Raw genomic sequence first — 17,403 nt, 5'->3', positions numbered from 1 at the left:
AGTCACAAAGGGCCTTGTAAACTGTTTTTAGGGAATTCGGACTGTATCCTACTGGCAGGTCAAGTCACTGAAGGATCGTAAATGGGAGAACAACATAGCTAAACATGCATTCTGGAAGGACCGCTCTGGAGGGGGTGTAATGAATGGAACACGGGGCAAGACTGGAGGCAGCGGCTTGGGATGAGGACAAGTGGATGGACTCAAGGGCTGAATCAGGAAGTTGAGTCAACAGGACTTGGTGGCAGGACTGCTGGACCCCTCTCCAGTCCCTGAGGAGGAGACAGGGCAAGGGCAAGCTACCCCACACCAAGGAGCAAGAGTGTTCTCAAACTGGGCCCCCTCTTTTAGAGTGAGGTCACTGCACCAGAGTGAGGGTTGATAGGTGAGTCACAAAAAATGCCACTCAGCATTCTACAGCACAAATTACCTGGTGTCTTCAACAAATCAATGGCATAGGAAAAAAGGAAGGAGAGCAATTATAGAATGGGATCGTAATAACCAAAGGCAATCCCTGACTGGATGCTGTGGGAAAAAAACAAACTCTAAAAAGATGTGCCTCAGACAATCACAAAAGAGTTGAATGTGAACTGAGCATTTAGACAGTTTAAAGAACTAATGTTAATTTTGTTAGATTTCATAATGGCATGGCAGTTGTTTCTTAAAATGTCCCTATCAAACAGAGATACATACTGAAGTAGTTACAGGTAAAATGACATGATACCGGTGATTTGCTTTAAAATAATCTAGAAAACATAAAAGTAAAACAATTAAGTGGGGAGAAATGGACAAAACATGACTAAATGTTAATCACCGTTGATGGGCACATGGCGGTTCATTATCCTATTCCCTCTTCTTATGTGTTTGAAATTTTCTATAAGTTAAAAACAAAAGCAAACAAAGAATGAGCTACTTTTTCATGAAAGGAGGGCTGGCCTGCTCTTTCCTTCTCTCTGCCTGGGAGCCAAGAGGAGATCCATGTGACCTGGGACCTGGGTACCAGGGGAGAGGCCCAGGCAGCTCTCTCTCCATCTGAATGCTTTCTCTCCCTAGCCAGGTGCAATGAGTGTATACGTGGACACAGGGAAGACAATGCTCCGTCTTACCCATTTGGTCTTTTCCTCTGGTTTGGGTGGGTAGAGTTGGGATTCACCATTGTCAATTTATAGCAGTAACTTCACAATCTGGTTCTTGGCTTAGGGAAGAGAGGCAAAGCTCGCTTTGTTTTTAGTCTATCTGGCAAACCTTGCTTAGGTAAGGAGCTATTGATAGGGTCTAACCTAGAGGGTGAGAGTTCCACGCCAGAGTCTGGAACCAAGGCTCTGGTTTGTAATAAAGTGTTACTATGCCTTGCTTTCTCCTCTAGGCAAATAAGACCTTATAGGCAGCTGGGATTGGTCTGGGGGAAGACACAAGTGTTTCTGGGTCTTTACCAAGCTTGAACTTAGTACCATGTGAGTATCACCTCTTAATTACTGATGACCTTCCTCTGAAGGGTATTATTCTGGGAGAAGACTCTCCTTCTGCAATAATGAGCTTCACCCCACTATGTAACTTCAGATGCTGCCATGATGGCCCAGCCCCTGGATGCACGAGGCCCCTTCCAGGAGGAGTGTCTGTGAGTAACAGACAAAAGATTTATGCGAAACGGATTTATGAGAAGCCATAGAAAGGGAGGGCATCTGTATGCCTAACAGTCATTAAAAGGGGAAAGAAAAGATCTGAGGCTCTTATCAATAATGCAACTATAAATTAATCAAGTGATTTCTGACTACTGTTTAGAGTCAGCCTTAGACCCCGCTCATACATAAAATCAGACCATAATTGCACATCTACTGCAAGATCAGGCATGGATGCTTCTCTCCACGTTGGGGACTTCCTTTCCCTTTCAACACTACCCTTGATGTTCAAGTTTTTGGGGGGTAGGAGGCACAAAGGGATATGTATTTGAGCTTGACACAAGAAAGGACTTACCCATGTGGAGGGTCACTAGGCTCTAGTGGAGGAGCACTGACTTAGGGAGCCCTTCTCTGGAGGGCTTTAGGGACAGGCCAGGCATCCATTTGTCTGGTATGCTTCGGAAGAAACCTGTTTGAAGTGTGTGGGGGCGTCATCGAGATAGCAGCTCCTGATTCTTTCTTTCATGAACTCTTCCCAAAAGTGGCATCCCCAATAAGATACACAAAAATACCTTGGAAAAATCCTTTCTTGGAAAATGCTTATCTTCCCTATGGTGAAGCTGGTGGCCTAGGAACACTCTAGTCCGACTTTCATCTTTGTTGTGGATGGGAATGCATCAGCGTCACTGCCTGCATCGGCATCAGGGACGTCCAACACACTGTGCCCCGGCTTGGCCTCAGGTGAATACAGAACTCAGAGCACTGTTTTCAACTTGCCTCCTTTCCTGCCTTTGTAAGCGTCTACACTGCCCCGTCTCCATAGACCTCACCATCCAACAAGTAGAACATCCCCTAAGTCTCCAAGTTTTGCCCCAGGTCTTACTACATGGTGCACATAAAGCAGGTTTTCTGCCTCAGGGAAACACAACTAATGGTACTAATGGTATGAAGAACTATAAAACCCAGGCTATTGAATTTTTCGTCTGTGGAATCCAGGCAGGTCCAGAAAGTTCTAGGATGTCCATCTGCAGAAGAGGGTTTGTATTCACTCCCTACATACTTTGCGATTGGGAAAGGGGCAAGAGTTGGCACAGAAGCATAATCTCTGATGCAGGCATTAGGTCACCTGACCTACAAGGCTATAATAGGAGAAAGGCCATGTGTCTTGAAGTCTTTTACTAAGGGCTCTGAGGAAAACTTCAGAAACTCAGGAAGAGGAAGTATCTCCCATACCAAGCATCCCTAGGCCCTGAGCCTAGATAACCCTTTCTTTCAGCTTTATCAACTCCAGTAACTTCCTTACAAGACATGAAGAGAGAAGTTCCTCACAGCCTAGGTGAATTTGTGAGTAAAGGTACTTTGATACTGTAAGTACGTGATGAACCTGGCTATATGAGATCTTCTTTTGGGATGTCAGGCACCATTTCTGAAAATCTACAATTCTTGAGATCCAATCGAATGGTCTCCCAAACCCCCATGTGGACCCGATGATAAATGACCCCCTCAAAAGGCCTGGGACTCTAGTTTATTCTCCTCTGACACCGAAAGAAACCTGAAATCTCAAGTCATTTGGAGGAAACCCTGTTGCCCTCATTTCTACTACCTTCAAACTCTAAGTCCTGGGGTGTGGACACCATTTATTTTCAAAAGATATATCACAACCCTGAAATACTATCAAACACCCAAGACCCTTTCCCTAAAAAACACCACCTCCTCCAGGACAGTCTCAATCCTGGAACCGATTCTGGGGACAGATGCTTCCCTTGAACTGCTTCTCAATACCAGGCCTCCACACCCAATTCAGACCTCTCCCAACTTTAAAGAAAATGTTAAATTTACTCTTGGAGGTTGCTCCCTCATTTTAGTGACTCTTTCCATCAAAGGGCTGTTCCTTTCCTCTGTGATCACTCCCCAGAACCCAATTATCTTTCCCCACCCTCAAATACATTCCTCCAGCCAGGAAACACCCTCCCACTGCAAACACTGCTAGCTAAGCACCATCTCTCCTGCTTCTCACCCCCCCTCCCCGTTCCTAGCTCCTCCTTTAATTTCTAAGAGTAGAGAAATAGATGACTATCTACAATCCTAAAAAAAAAAAACCCTGAGTTTCTACTGGGTAGAGTACTGAGGATAGAAAAACCAGGAAAGCAACTTCAAGCAAAGAAGAAAAAAACTAAGATGAAAGTTCCGAAGTAGAGGACATTACAAAGCTGCTGTCTATAATCTGAGTACTGTCCTGAGACTCTCCACCCAGCAGATCCTTCTTAGAAACAAACACAACTTATAGAACCAGAACTATGGTCTCAATCGTCTCCCACAATCTGGGGAAGCCCTGGATGTCACTCCAACCCAAAATACCATCCTCTTTCACCGACCTTGTTACCTGGCAAATCAAAGTTAGTCTGGGAACCTGCTTCCCTAACCTTCCATAGAGAACCTCCTCCTTGGACATCTGCCTTTAGAGTCTGGGCCTAGAAAGGTAGATTGACCATTCTGAGACACACACACACACACACACACACACACACACACACACACACACACACCTAAAACACTACCTATTTTCCTACCCTAAGGGAGTTTCTTAACTTAAAATAATCACTCAAAAGGCACCTGAATGGCTCCATCAGTTAAGCATCCGACTTCAGCTCAGGTCATGATCTCATGGCTCGTGAGTTCAAGCCCCGTGTTGGGATCTGTGCTGACAGCTCAGAGCCTGGAGCCTGCTTCAGATTCTGTGTCTCCCTCTTGCTCTCCGCCCCTCCCCCGCTCACACCATCTGTCTTGCTCTCTCTAAAATAAACATTAAAAATAAATAAACAATCACTCAATATTTATCTATATTTAGTCCATTCATGCCTCAGAACAGGGATCATTCTAAAAGTATTCATTCATTCGATCATCAGATACTGAGTGCCTCCTCTGCGCAGGGCACTGCGCTGGCTGCGAGGAATATAATGAGCACCCTGCCCTTACAGAGCAAGCATGCTAGCAGGAAGACAACAGATCAAGCAATAATAATAAAGTAGGATAAGGGCTGTAGGGGGGCGGGGGTAGGTGGAGGGTGGCCGGCGGGGGAGGGACAAAGCTCAAAGCTGTGTCACCACACAGCAGGGATACCGAACCTCATCTACAGAGAGTCTTAGAAGGCTTTCCAAAGGAAGTGACACCTAGGCTGAGACAAAAAGGTCAGCGGCAGTTAGCCAGGAGATGAGGGAGGGGACGAGTGTTCAAATCAGAGGGAACAACGCGTGGAAAGGACGGGAGGTGAGACAGACTGTGGTAGGTGGTTTGAGAAACTTGAATGAATGAATACAAGATCTGATAAATTCACTATTACTTATTATAGTCAGTGGTTCCATTTGAAGAGTCATTCCCAGCCAAAATACTAGAGAGAAGAAGGCTGAAAGCGAAGACTATGATTCATTCCCTTACACAGCTTCAGCCCAGCAAGCAGCATATGCTGTGAAACATCTCAGAACTCACCGCCCGGTGCGCTGAAGTTCCGGCCCGCTGTGGCCCCCATGGGGTTCCGGTTCTATGTGGCAAACGTTTCCATTCGGAACTCCAGGCATTTTCCGTTTCTCCTTTTAACAGAGGAACACAAAATTAGTAAAGTCAGCCATCTATTCTGTCCTTCCTGTTAACAGCAGGGAGTGGTAATGAGATCATCCAAAAACAGCTCCCAAATACCCAAGTGTTGGTAGTTTTCAAATGCATTCAAATGATTTGGGCCAGTTTATTGACTTTCCTGAAAAACAATAACATCATATAATTTCTCCCCCTCTCACTAAGTGCCTGACTCCTAACCCTGCGTTGCCCAGAAACAGAAATGTGGAGGCCTTGGCATCAGGCAGGCCCTAAGTTCCAGTTTCAAATCTGCCTCTGTGTAATCTTACTTTACCTTAAAACTCTGAATAGTTTTCTGGAAGGTACTTATATTTATTTGTAAAATTAAGGATCAAACTACCTGCTTGGGGATGTTGCTGGGAGGGCCGAGTTGGCGTTTGTAAAGCACCGGGCCTGGTGTCTCGTGTGCAAGGACCCCTTGCCCACCTTTGACCTGCCCCAAAGTATGCGGGACTCTGCCTGCTGTCTCTATGCCACTCACTCTTTTCATCGCCTGGCTTCATTCACAATACACTCCCAAGAAATGTGCTTCCCTCTCCTATCCCCTTCCACTTCAAACCTTCAAAAGCTGCTTTAACACTATCCTAGAGCACTCTTGACTGATTGCATCACACTTGAGCCAATCTATGTTACCGTATACTCATTTTTTATAACTGCTCTGCTCATTCTAGGTGCCCCAAACAGGGCTGTAACTTGAGTTATTTAGTATATCCCCACAGGGTCTTTGCTTTGTCCGTGGTGGGAACTCAGCAAGTGACACTTAGCCACCATTGGCTAATAAGCATGCATACATTACCTGGGAAGGGACATTTTTGGGTGGCTCGATTCTAATGGAAGGGTCCCACTCCCCTGGAGGGAGCACCGTAACCTGGTCTAGGAACTCATCAATCCCCGCCAGGAGATCATCCCGCTCTTTTGCCTTATACGCCACATCGTGAAAAATCTACAGAGAAGAAAAAAACCCTGAGGAAAAGTTGAAAATAACTTAAAACAATCACCAATGAGGGGCACCTGGTGGCTCAGTCAGTTGTGCAGTTGAGCGTCCGACTCCTGATTTTGGCTCAGGTCATGATCTCATGGTTCATGAGTTCGAGCCTAGCATCAGTCTCTAGGCTAACAGCACAGAGCCTGCATGGGATCCTCTCTTTCCCACTCCCTCTCCCGCTCCCCAACTCACGCTCTTGCTCTCAAAATAAATAAAACTTAAAAACAACAATAACAATCACCAATGAAGTTGGTGAAGGATAGATACAACCTCATGATTTTTATCACTGTCATGGGGAATGACATGACAATTTAGAAAACGTTAGTATTTACAAAAGTGCAAGGATAAAAGGAGGAAAAAAAATGAACCTGAAGATGAGCTGGGTCGAAAAAGAACTAGGTATCTGTATGTTAGCACAAGAAGAGATTAGACTCTAAAGTTATATAATTGCTATCCCCCCAAAGAATAGGACAAAAGACAAGATACATGGAAAATTTTTCCTGATCATAATGTGATCAAAATGGTTGGAAAACCTGGATGGAATTCCCAATGAAGGTCCTCCATGAAATAAGCTTACCAATCAAGGGCAGATGGTAAAACACAACCCCCAACTCCCCCCGCCTGCTAAGACATATGCCTTAAAAACCCTACCCTGCAGCTTACATGAGCAGCACAGTCCTCGCTAGGGTATGTAGTGGGGATTCAGCATCGTGGCATCCACAATGTCTGGTTGCTGGGACATTCACATTTCAGTACCCAATCCTTACGTGGAGTAAGAGCGAGGGTTCTTTATGTAAATAGCTTTGACGCATGTAATTAACCATCCTCTCTAGAAAGTTGTCAGCCTTAACATCTTGCTCTTTAGGCATCCTCATAGCCAATAATAATTTTCCCAGGAAAAGATTTCTCTGCTTCCTTGGGAGAAATAGGAAGAAATATCCCCAGAAGGTTTGGACCTCCCACAAAAGGCACTCAGACAAGTGACCTGAACTGCTTCCTAGAAGACGCTGCAATGGTGATTATTTTATCCCCAACACCCAACTCAGGGCCTAGTACAGAGTAAATACTTGATAAATATTTACGGCATGAATGGAAAGAAGAAGTGGTGCATACCTCATCTGTCATGATGGTGGCCATGGATCTGCCAATCTCATGGTACTGCTGCCCTTTCCCTACTGGACCCAATAGGATGAACAAAAATCTGGCAACACACACAGAGGATGAAATTATAAATTATGTAAGCGAACGTAGAGAAGCGGCGTCTTATTCCTCTTCAAACAGCAAAACATTCCTCTCTCCAATCAACCAGAAATCACCGTGGTAACTTCAATAGCAGGAAACAGACTGATGATGGAGCAATAGAAGTTGCCTTGACCTAATAGCTCCACTATGAGCATTGGATGCTATGTCAATGATGTGGTTATAATTGTCAGAGTTTCCATAGACACAATTCCTTGCTATAGAAAAAAAATGCTTTTTTCAAAGCATGCCTTTGTTGTGCAAATTCAAGGTTTTCCGAATCTCATTCATTGCTCTAATAAGAAAATGATGGGGAGAGGAGAGGGATAAGGATGTTGATGTGATCAAGCCCTGTAGAGGAGTCTAAACTGCGTTCTGGACATCTGAATGCTCTGTAATTAATGGGACTCTGAATCACCTGAATCACCACCTTCAGAGTGCATGAGTAGCCTTTTGAACAAATGTGGACATATTTGCAAACTACAAATCCCACCAGAACCGTGGAAAGAGACATCAATACCTTTACTCAGACATATTTCCCTGGGACATGGCTCTGTAAAACTGAGAGAGTAAGACTCAGGCTTCCCACCATAACAAGCGATTAGCCTGTGATACGCCCTGGGGATGCTCTTCAGTTCTCCACTCCCAAGGCTATAGTTGCTGTACAGTCATGGCCTTAAAAGTCATAGAATTCTTCTGCATGGGGGTTAATCCAACATACCCCCAGTGAAACCACTGCTAAGTTTTAATCGGCATTCCCCAATTAATCCCCAATTTTGGCATTAGCTGGTTCCTCCCACCAGAGCTCACACAAATCTGTGCCTTAGACAGAACGCACAGAGTTTTGCTGCCCTTGCCTTTACCTCGTTGGGATGGGCACTTCTGTCAGCCCCGAGAGAAGAACAGCTGGAGACAGCCTCACAAAGGCAACGATGGGGCGGTCCAGAGTATCCACCTCTCCAACCAGGACATTTGAGGCCTCCGCCCCCGTGGGAATTTTTTTCATGAAATGAAGATCCACCTGAAAGTCCAAAAGAAGCCTCTGACAACCTAGGAGCTGTCACCTCACACATCAATCACCTCTCTTACCTTACGTTCACCTGTCGTTTCATGATTGAACAAATGTTTGCTCACACTATTTCATTTGATCCTTGCAATACCTCTGTAAAGTGGGTAAGATAGGTCTTATTAGCCTCATTTTTTATTTAAAAAAATGAAATGACTGAAACCCAGAGAGGTGAAATTGACTTGCCCAATGGAGCCTTTAAGAGACAGAATTTAAATCCAGGTTCTCTGATTTGGATTCCACTATACCACGCTTTCTCAGTGACAGTTTTTGAAGCTCCAGGTTAAATTTTTTCCATTTTAAAATACTTGACTGCTTTGTAAGAGGTTTCAGCTTTTCTAAATAAAACAGGGAGCCTTACAAGCAGAGAAGTGATGTAACACCATCTGTGTTTTAGACAGTGTCGAGGACAGGCCAGGGCAACGAGAGGCCAGAGGCAGGGAGATCAAGGCTTGAGCCAGAAGCTGCAGTGAGGCACTGCTACTGCAGAAACCTTCGGATACCCAAGTCACAGTCCCTGGGAAGAGCCTCAACCACAAAGTAGTTTCAGGAGACAACAGCAAAAGTAGTGTTTCAGCAAAACCCTTAGAGGTACGAAGGGGCTGCGGAAGAGCAAGTACCAAAAACAACTTTGGAAAAATCGGGAGGTCTATATCAGGGAGGCTTATCAAGGGCTCCTCTCAGTCCTAGCATTGACCCTGGTGGGACAAACTTGAGTCTGCCCCATGCAGACTGGAGTGAAAGGGAGAAGACCTATGCGCGAGGTGAGGGCGGGGGGATGGGTGGGAGTCCTTTTCACAGAAGGGGTTCTGGTCTTAGACGAAAGGTGTTGAACTACCAAAGCTCACCCAACTTCCAGTGAGTTCCACTAGGGATACTCATAGGCCTATAAGCCAAGCTCCCGTGTCTCTACTCACCTTGGTTAAATCCACCGGACTGTGCTCACAATTCACTCCATTTTTTACTTCAAGACTTGTAGTTGGAACAGACTGAGGAGACACGGTTTGACCTATTCAGAGAAAACAATCCTGAGTCTCTGCCCTTCCCCCTTTGGATACACCCCATCCATCCCTGGTTGACTATGGCTATCTCTCCTGCAAAGCCCAGAGAGAAGACGTAAGAAGACTGTGCCGCTACGACCCACACATGCGTGTCTCCTTACGGACTAGTAAAGAGAGGACAGAAGTCTTACTACTTCCGCACCTTCTTCCTGAACACATTTGTGGTCCTCTTTTCTTCCTCCATTAAGGTAGTAATTCTTAGCCAGGAGTGCACATCAGAGACTCCTTTGGATAACTTTTCAAATATCTAGATTCCCAGACATATCCCCTGTATGTTGTGATTCAGGAAACGCGCGGACAGGGAGAGCTAGAGATTAGACCCTGCCTGGCCACAGAAAAGGAAACCAATTGGTAGCTCAAATTCGTGGAGTGTTTCAACCCATCATGCACCTAGTTAAGGGATTTACATGGATTAACGTATTGAAGCCTCACGTTAAATTTAAGGGGCAGATGCTATTGTCACTCTTATTTTTACAGAGGAGAAAGCAAGACTTAAAGAGGTTTAGGAGGCTGCCTGAGGTCGCACACTTTGCAAATAGTGGAGCCTGAATCTCAAGCCTAGAAGTCTGATTCAAGAACCTTCACTACAGGGGCACCTGGGTGGCTCGGTTGCTTACACAGCCAACTTTGGCTCAGGTCATGGTCTCACGGTTCGTGAGTTCAGACCCCATGTGAGGCTCTGTGCTGACAGCTCAGGGCTTGGAGCCTATTTCAGATTCAGTGTCTCCCTCTCTCTATGTCCCTCCCTTGCTCATGCTCTGTCTTTCTCTCTCTCAAAAATAAATTGAGAAAACATTTTTAAAAGTTTTTTAAAAAGAACCTACACTACTGTATTTTGTGTGGCTAATCTAAGATCAATCTGAGGCAAACATCCCTGGTGCCACACAAGATAGCTGGTCATCAGCCCCAGCCCCCCATCTTGCCAGTAACCAAACAGTACTGTGTGTAGGGGAGCATGGGAGCATATTAGACAAATATAACCTGTACCCTCTAGTAACTTAGCATCTCAACTAGGTCCTACATGTCTGATTAATTAAAGAACAGTCACTCCTAAGAATCTTACCATTTTTATCCATCGAATGTGGATCGGACTGCTTCTTGCCAACCTCAGCAAAGGAGCGAACAATGGGAATGAGGTTATTTCTCTTTTTTTCATTCTGATGATGATGCTTTTTGAGAAGGGCTTCCCGTACTTTAACCCTCATGCTGTCATTCAGGTCACTGAACAGTTCTTGCTGGTCCAGGATCAGGTCTGGAAAGCAGGTGCTAACATGAACACTCAAACTGACAGTCAATGAACTCAAGGAGGCCCACAGACAGTATGAGGGGTGAGGGGCAAGGAGTGGGAGAGGCGTTCTACAAAGCATAAGGTACAAGTTATACTTCAGGGCCTGAAAGAGCTATTTAATGATGGCACTATGACAAGTTATACTTTATGCATGTAACAAGTCATTATTATTAGAAACGATCAAGCATTTAAGAGGTGCCAGAACTATACTATGAACTTTACATAGATTATCCAATCTAATCCTAATGAAAATTCAGTGAAGGAGGTGGTATTGTAACAATTTGTACAGATCAGGAAACTGAGGCCCAAACGTTACAAAATTCCCCAAGATCTCACATCTAGTAAGTCGCAGAGCTGGGATTCAATCCCAAGACTATCTGACTCAAAAGTCCACATCCTTACCCACTTTGTTCTGTTACCTGCCGAAGCTCCTCTATGGTCCCTTCCTCCAAGCTTTCAACATTGCCATACTTGTCAGGAGGAACTGCAACTGTAGAGCGATCCAAATGACAATTTGAAGGGGGAGCCTACCTGTATGATTGAGTTAACTAAGGCCCCCAGGCAATTACCATCCACCTTTAACCTGTCTGACCAGCACAGTTGAGGGGGGAAAATCCCAATACCTGCTACTGAGTATGAGTTCTAGAGCTCAAGGCCCACCTTGTATCCCACTTCTACCACTTTTTGTGTGATCTTGGGCAAGTTACATAACTTTTCCATACCTCGGTTTCCTATCTGTAATATGGCACTAATATTATTACCCACCTTCAAAAGTTGTCATGGAAAATTAATGGTAATAAATACAAAGTGCTGATTCACAGTAAATACTTGATACGGTTCACCTATCCTTATCACCAACGTGAATGCATCAGGTACCTAACGTAAAGAACTATAGCAATTACACCTCAATCCTACAAACTTATACCCAAGCCTCCCCAAAACTTCAACCTATTCTCAACCCCAACTCCATCAGTGATTATCCAAGTCTAGAAGAAAATCTATTTTGAGTATTCAAGCTGAAAATGCATGGTTTCTCTATATTTAACTTTGATTGGTTCATTGCCCCCATATTGTAAACATCCGTCAGGATCTTTCATCTGTTTTTTTTTTTTTTTTTTTTTTTAAGATTTTAGTTTTAAGTAATCTCTACACCCAATGTGGGACTTGAACCTACAACCCCAAATTCAAGCATTCACACGCCCCAACCACTGAGCCAGCCAGGTGTCCCAGGATCCTTCATCTTGAAAAAAATGTAAAAGAAGAATGTCCAACCCAGACCTCCCTTTATCTATTGCATCTCTCTGTCTCACTCTCTCTCTCTTATCTTTTAAAGTTTTCAAAAGAGGGGCGCCTGGGTGGTTCAGTCGGTGGAGTGTCCGACTTCAGCTCAAGTCACGATCTCATGGTGCACGAGCTAGAGCCTCCCGTCAGGCTCTGCCCTGGCAGAACAGAGCCCAGTTGGGATCCTCTGTCTCCCTCTCTCTCTCTGCCCCTTCCCCAAGTGCTCGTGGGCACCTGCACGTGCACATTTTCTCTCTCTCTCTCAAAAATAAACATAAAAAATAATAAAAATAAATTTTAAAATCTTAAAAAAATAAAATTAAAATTAAAAAATAAGGTTCTCAAAAGAAAAATTCTCAGTCCCCTGCAGTTTGGCTATCTCAATGAAATTTCTTTCTTTTTTTTTTTTAATTTTTAATGTTTTATTTATTTCTGAGAGAGAGAGACAGTGTGAGCAGGGGAGGGTCAGAGAGAGAAGCAGACACAGAATCTGAAGCAGGATCCAGGCTCTGAGCTAGCTGTCAGCACAGAGCTCGACGTGGGGCTCGAACCCACGAACCGTGAGATCATGACCTGAGCCGAAGTCGGATACTTAACTGACTGAGCCACCCAGGCACCCCAGTGAAATTTCTTTTTATAAAATCAAGAGCCTTCTAGTTGCTAAATTCAATGGATGTTTACGTGAACTCTCTGCAGCATTTGACACGGAGGAGTTGAAACTCTCTCCCCTCTTAGCTTTTGTAAGGAGTTGAAAGGTACCCCCTAGATACTTCTGTGTACTAAGCCCCCAGAACCTGTAACTGATCTTATTTGTAAAAAGGGTCTTTGCACATGTAATTAAGTTAAGGATCTCAAGATCATCTTGGATAATATTGACAAATATTCTTATAAGAGAGACACAAATGAGAAGTCCATGTGAAGACAGGCAGACTGGAGTTATGCATTTGTCAGGAGGAACACCTAGAGCCACTAGAAGCTGGAAGAAGCAAGGAATAACTTTCCCTTAGAGCCTTCGGAGGGGACACAGGATCTCAACAGTGCTGACCCTCCCCTGCTTCCCCAAGTGATCCCAGAGAGGCAGAATTTCTTGGACACTTGAAGAAGAGTCTGAAGAAATATTTACTTCACCTGTCCAGCCAAACAGAGCCAAGCTGAGGGAAAATCCCTCACAGGCACCCAGGTGTTTCCCAAACGCCGTTCCTAAAACATGACAATGACGCTCAACCACATCAGGAAACCCCATCAGACATCTCCCTTTACATCTTGCTGAAGAAGTGGTCGGGGGAGGGGGACTGTGGCTCAATTTCTTACATGTCTTCCCTAGCTGCCATGTTTACAAATCTTCAACACCGTTCTCTCTGCACAATTCCCAGTTGCCCCTTTCTCTAATTATTTCTAAGACATATCTCTGTTGTTGCACTTATTTAAATCGTTCCATGGTTATTTCCCCCCACTAAAAGGTAAGTTCCTTCAGGGTGGGAACTAGATCTTATCTTTATTTTCCTATGCCTAGCATATGACCAGGCATAAATAGATACAAAATAAATATGTGCTCAATAAACAGGCAAATGGAGGACTGAATGAATACCCTGTCATTTGAAATAGGCTGTGAAAGAGCTAGGGTAGTTGCTTAGTTTAAAACTCGTCCCACAGGGTGCCTGGGTGGCTCAGCTGGCAGAGCATCCAACTCTTGATTTCGGCTTAAGTCAGGATCCCAGGGTCATGGGATCGAGCTCCACATTGAGCTCCACACTGACAGCACAGAGCCTGCTTGGCATTCTCTCTCTCCTTCTCTCTCTCTGCCGCTCCTCCCCTCCCCCCCCCGCTCTCTCTCAAAATAAATAAGCTTAAAAAAATAATAGAATTAAATTAAAAACCCATTCCAGAGCTGAAGACATTGAGGTCGGGAAGGCTCAGTGACTGGCCTAAGGATGACACACAAGCTACTTTATTCTTTCCTCCACACCACACTTTTTTTTTTTTTTAATGTTTATTCATTTTTTTAAGAGAAAGAGAGTGTGAGAGGGAAGAGGCAGAGGGAAAGAACACACAGAATCTGAAGCAGACTCGAGGCTCCAAGCTGTCAGCACAGAGCCCGATGCAGGGCTCAAACTCACGAACCACGAGATCATGACCTGAGCTGAAGTCGGACGCTTAATCGACCGAGCCACACAGAGGCCCCCCACACCAAACTTCTTAATTCAAACAAATATTCCTCTGTTTTCTCTCACCTAACCTTACCTGAAATTTCTTCTATGCTATTCGCACGCATATCCAGAAGGACTGTTCCATTAATAAGGCAGCTCCTTAGCTCAAAGAGACTATGCAGTGAAAGGGTAGCCACATAAGGCTTGCTCCAGCGCTCTCCCCCATCCTCAACATCTTCTTCAAACTTCAGCCACCTGAAAGCGTTACAAACAACTAGATGCCAGAGGTAGAAATGAGGGATCTTCACGAGAGAATTTTCTTTTTATTTTTTTAATGTATATTTATTTGTTTTGAGAGAGAGAGAGAGACAGAGAGCAAGCAGGAGAGGGGAGAGAGAGAGATGGAGACAGAATCCAAGCAGGCTCCAGGCTCTGAGCTGTCAGCATGGAGCCTGGTGTAGGGCTCTAACTTACAAACTGTGAGATCATGACTAGAGCCGAAATCAAGAGTCAGATGCTTAACTGATTGAGCCACCCAGGCACCCCTTACGAGAGAATTTTTAATGTAAGCCACAAAGAAAGATATCTGAATAATCATATCGGATGTTGTAATTTAATCTATATGTTCAGGGTACATTGGTAAGTGAAAAAAAGCAGGTTATAAAACAGTGCAAAACTGAGTACAGTTTGATCCCATTTCTATTAAAAGAAAAATGTAAAAATACCAACACACATGTATAAGACACCAAATGTTGTATCCTCATTATACCTGGGTAGTAAAATTATACATAATTTTCATCTTCTTCTTTTCGCTTATCTTTATTTTCCAATTTTGTATAATGAGCACATATTACTTGTGTGATTAAAAAGACAGATCTCAGGGCACCTGTGTGGTTTGGTCCGTTAAGCATCTGACTTGGGCTCAGGTCATGATCTTGTGGTTCGTGGGTTTGAGACCCTGCATCGGGCTCTGTGCTGACAGTTCAGGGCCTGCAGCCTGCTTGGGATTCTGGGTCTCCCTCTCTCTCTACCCCACCCCCGCCCGTGCTCTGTTTCTGTTTCTCAAAAATAAATAAACATAAAAAAAAATCTCATCTGTATCATTTGGATATATTAATAAAATGATAATTATTTTTTAAAAAGCCCCTGTGTGACCTTTAGAAGTTGGCAAAGAATAACAAGACTAGTGGCCTTCTCACTTGGTATCAGGGTGACTGGCTTGTCTAATCCTCTCCAGCCACGGCAAATGTCCAAGGATATAGCAGGGATCCGGGAAGAGCTGTTCCAATAAGAGCTAGAGCTACCCTTTGCTAGTTACCCACCTTGCCTTCTTCCCTGAGGCTCGGGCATGCTGGCTTTATATTGTCCGTAAGGCTCACTGGTCAATTATGAGAGGAGCCCTAGACATGGCCCTGGTTCATCTGAGGGCTCTTTTGGGCGTTTTGAGCCTTAAGCAAGCCTGGTCACCCAAGAAGCCTACTGTTGGGCTAGCTATAATCTCAGGGGTCTCCATGAGGTTGGGCTGTCTCAAAAACTCTAAAACTTCCAGTAAATTAAAGCCCAAATGAATTAAAACTCTGTGGTTCACTTGCAGAAAAGTGCTGTGCTATATATATGTGCTATATATGCCATACATATATATTCTATATCATCTGTGCTATATTTGCAGGGCAAGGTCCAAACCAAGGCGGGGCCATGAGGCATCTTCTAAGCCAGACCTCTGATATCAAGAGAGCAAATGAACAAATCTGGGCCTTAAATAAGTTAGAGGACTCCCTGAAGGTTCTGTGTTTCTGTCACCAATCCCAAGCTCAAGGTCAATTGGCATAGGCGTCCCCAGAGACATAACAAAGAGGCTAACATCGAGACTTCGCAGAGAAGACTCTGGAACGTGGGTCAGCATGTCAATCATTACTTCTCCCATGAAGAAATAAAAGGCAAGCAGGCCTGTCACTTGCTGAAAGGTACAAGTGTGCCAACCCAAGCAAATCTTGACCCAGGCTATTTTAGGGCCTTACCTGGCCGTCTCCTTCCATTCGGCATCTTCTCCCTCTTTCAGACAGATCTCATCCAGCTCTGTGAACAGCTCATGAGGTACATGTTCTTCATCTTCCTCAGTGCCCAGAATGAACTGAACACGCTGAGACGGTGTGTCTGCAAAATCAACCACAGAGAAAGGTCTGCTCCCAGCCTCAACTTAGAACAGAAATAACATTCTGCTATATTCAGCACATCTGGGGGCCTTATAACTTCAGGAACATAGAGAAGACAGTCCTGAATGTAGATCAAAAATATTTCTTTACCACCTCCCACCACCTCCCCCCAGCCCCGCAAAATGCTATTCTGTGCGAGCAGTTGATGGAGAGAAAAATTATGAACCAAGACCACTTGAAGAAAACCCACAACAAACTGGAAATATGATTAATGTGATGAAAAAGCATGGTTAATTTTCTGGCTAATGATTTCATTAGCTATATGGTCATGATTTGGGGTGGGGGAGCTGAACTATGATTTTCAGGAAGGTATTTTTGATTCTTAGAGGCATTTCTGCTTGGAAGCAAGCTCTGCAAACTCTACAAAAGGGCTAGAGAATCAAGACCACCTACTTGATGTACAATCACACATTCCCTCAGCCTCACCGAGGTCCCAGCCATGGACACCCACCCTCTGTCCCGAGAGTGTTACCGTGGGCCAGAGCCTCTGGGCCTTCCTCCCCCTGGCTGGCTCCTTTGCCCCGCCCCCGTCTCCGGTGCTTCTGGCCATGGGTTCGGTGATGGCGATGGCTCTGCCGGCCCAGCGGCATCCGAACCCCCACATACAGAGTTCTGTGACCTGGAACGAAGCAGAAGGTCTGTGCAAAGAATGCCTTTATTTTTCTTTTATTTTAAAAGTTTTTGTTTCTTTATTTTTGGTAATCTCTATACCCAACATGGGGCTCAAACTCACAATCCCAAGATCAAGAGTCTCATGCTCCTCTGGCTGAGCCAGCCAGGAGCCCCAGAGAATGCCTTTAGTAAAAGGAATCGAGCATATTTAAGAGAGAAAAATCATAGGTCTCTGGCCTGGTCACAACTCTAGTGGCAATACTTC

The 17,403-nt window shown here is 44.6% G+C and overlaps 1 protein-coding gene across 1 annotated transcript in view; it reads right to left on the bottom strand.

The window, feature by feature from the left end:
* SLC4A8 (solute carrier family 4 member 8) overlaps positions 1–17,116 on the bottom strand; it is a 49,656-nt gene extending 32,540 nt beyond the window's left edge. The window contains exons 1-9 of the mRNA XM_039241403.1: positions 16,999–17,116; positions 16,332–16,467; positions 14,408–14,568; positions 10,661–10,849; positions 9,454–9,545; positions 8,334–8,491; positions 7,345–7,432; positions 6,043–6,189; positions 5,103–5,203 (exon numbers count right to left, since the gene is read on the bottom strand). Of these exons, the coding sequence (XP_039097334.1) occupies positions 5,103–5,203; positions 6,043–6,189; positions 7,345–7,432; positions 8,334–8,491; positions 9,454–9,545; positions 10,661–10,849; positions 14,408–14,568; positions 16,332–16,467; positions 16,999–17,116 (1,190 nt within the window). The remainder of the gene's footprint in view (positions 1–5,102; positions 5,204–6,042; positions 6,190–7,344; positions 7,433–8,333; positions 8,492–9,453; positions 9,546–10,660; positions 10,850–14,407; positions 14,569–16,331; positions 16,468–16,998) is intronic.
* Between the last annotated feature and the right edge of the window lie 287 nt (positions 17,117–17,403).

The sequence above is a fragment of the Hyaena hyaena genome, unplaced genomic scaffold, assembly GCF_003009895.1.
Source record: "Hyaena hyaena isolate Hyena2069 unplaced genomic scaffold, ASM300989v1 scaffold_192, whole genome shotgun sequence".
Lineage (NCBI taxonomy): Eukaryota > Metazoa > Chordata > Mammalia > Carnivora > Hyaenidae > Hyaena > Hyaena hyaena.
This window is presented reverse-complemented; position numbering and strand designations above follow the sequence as displayed.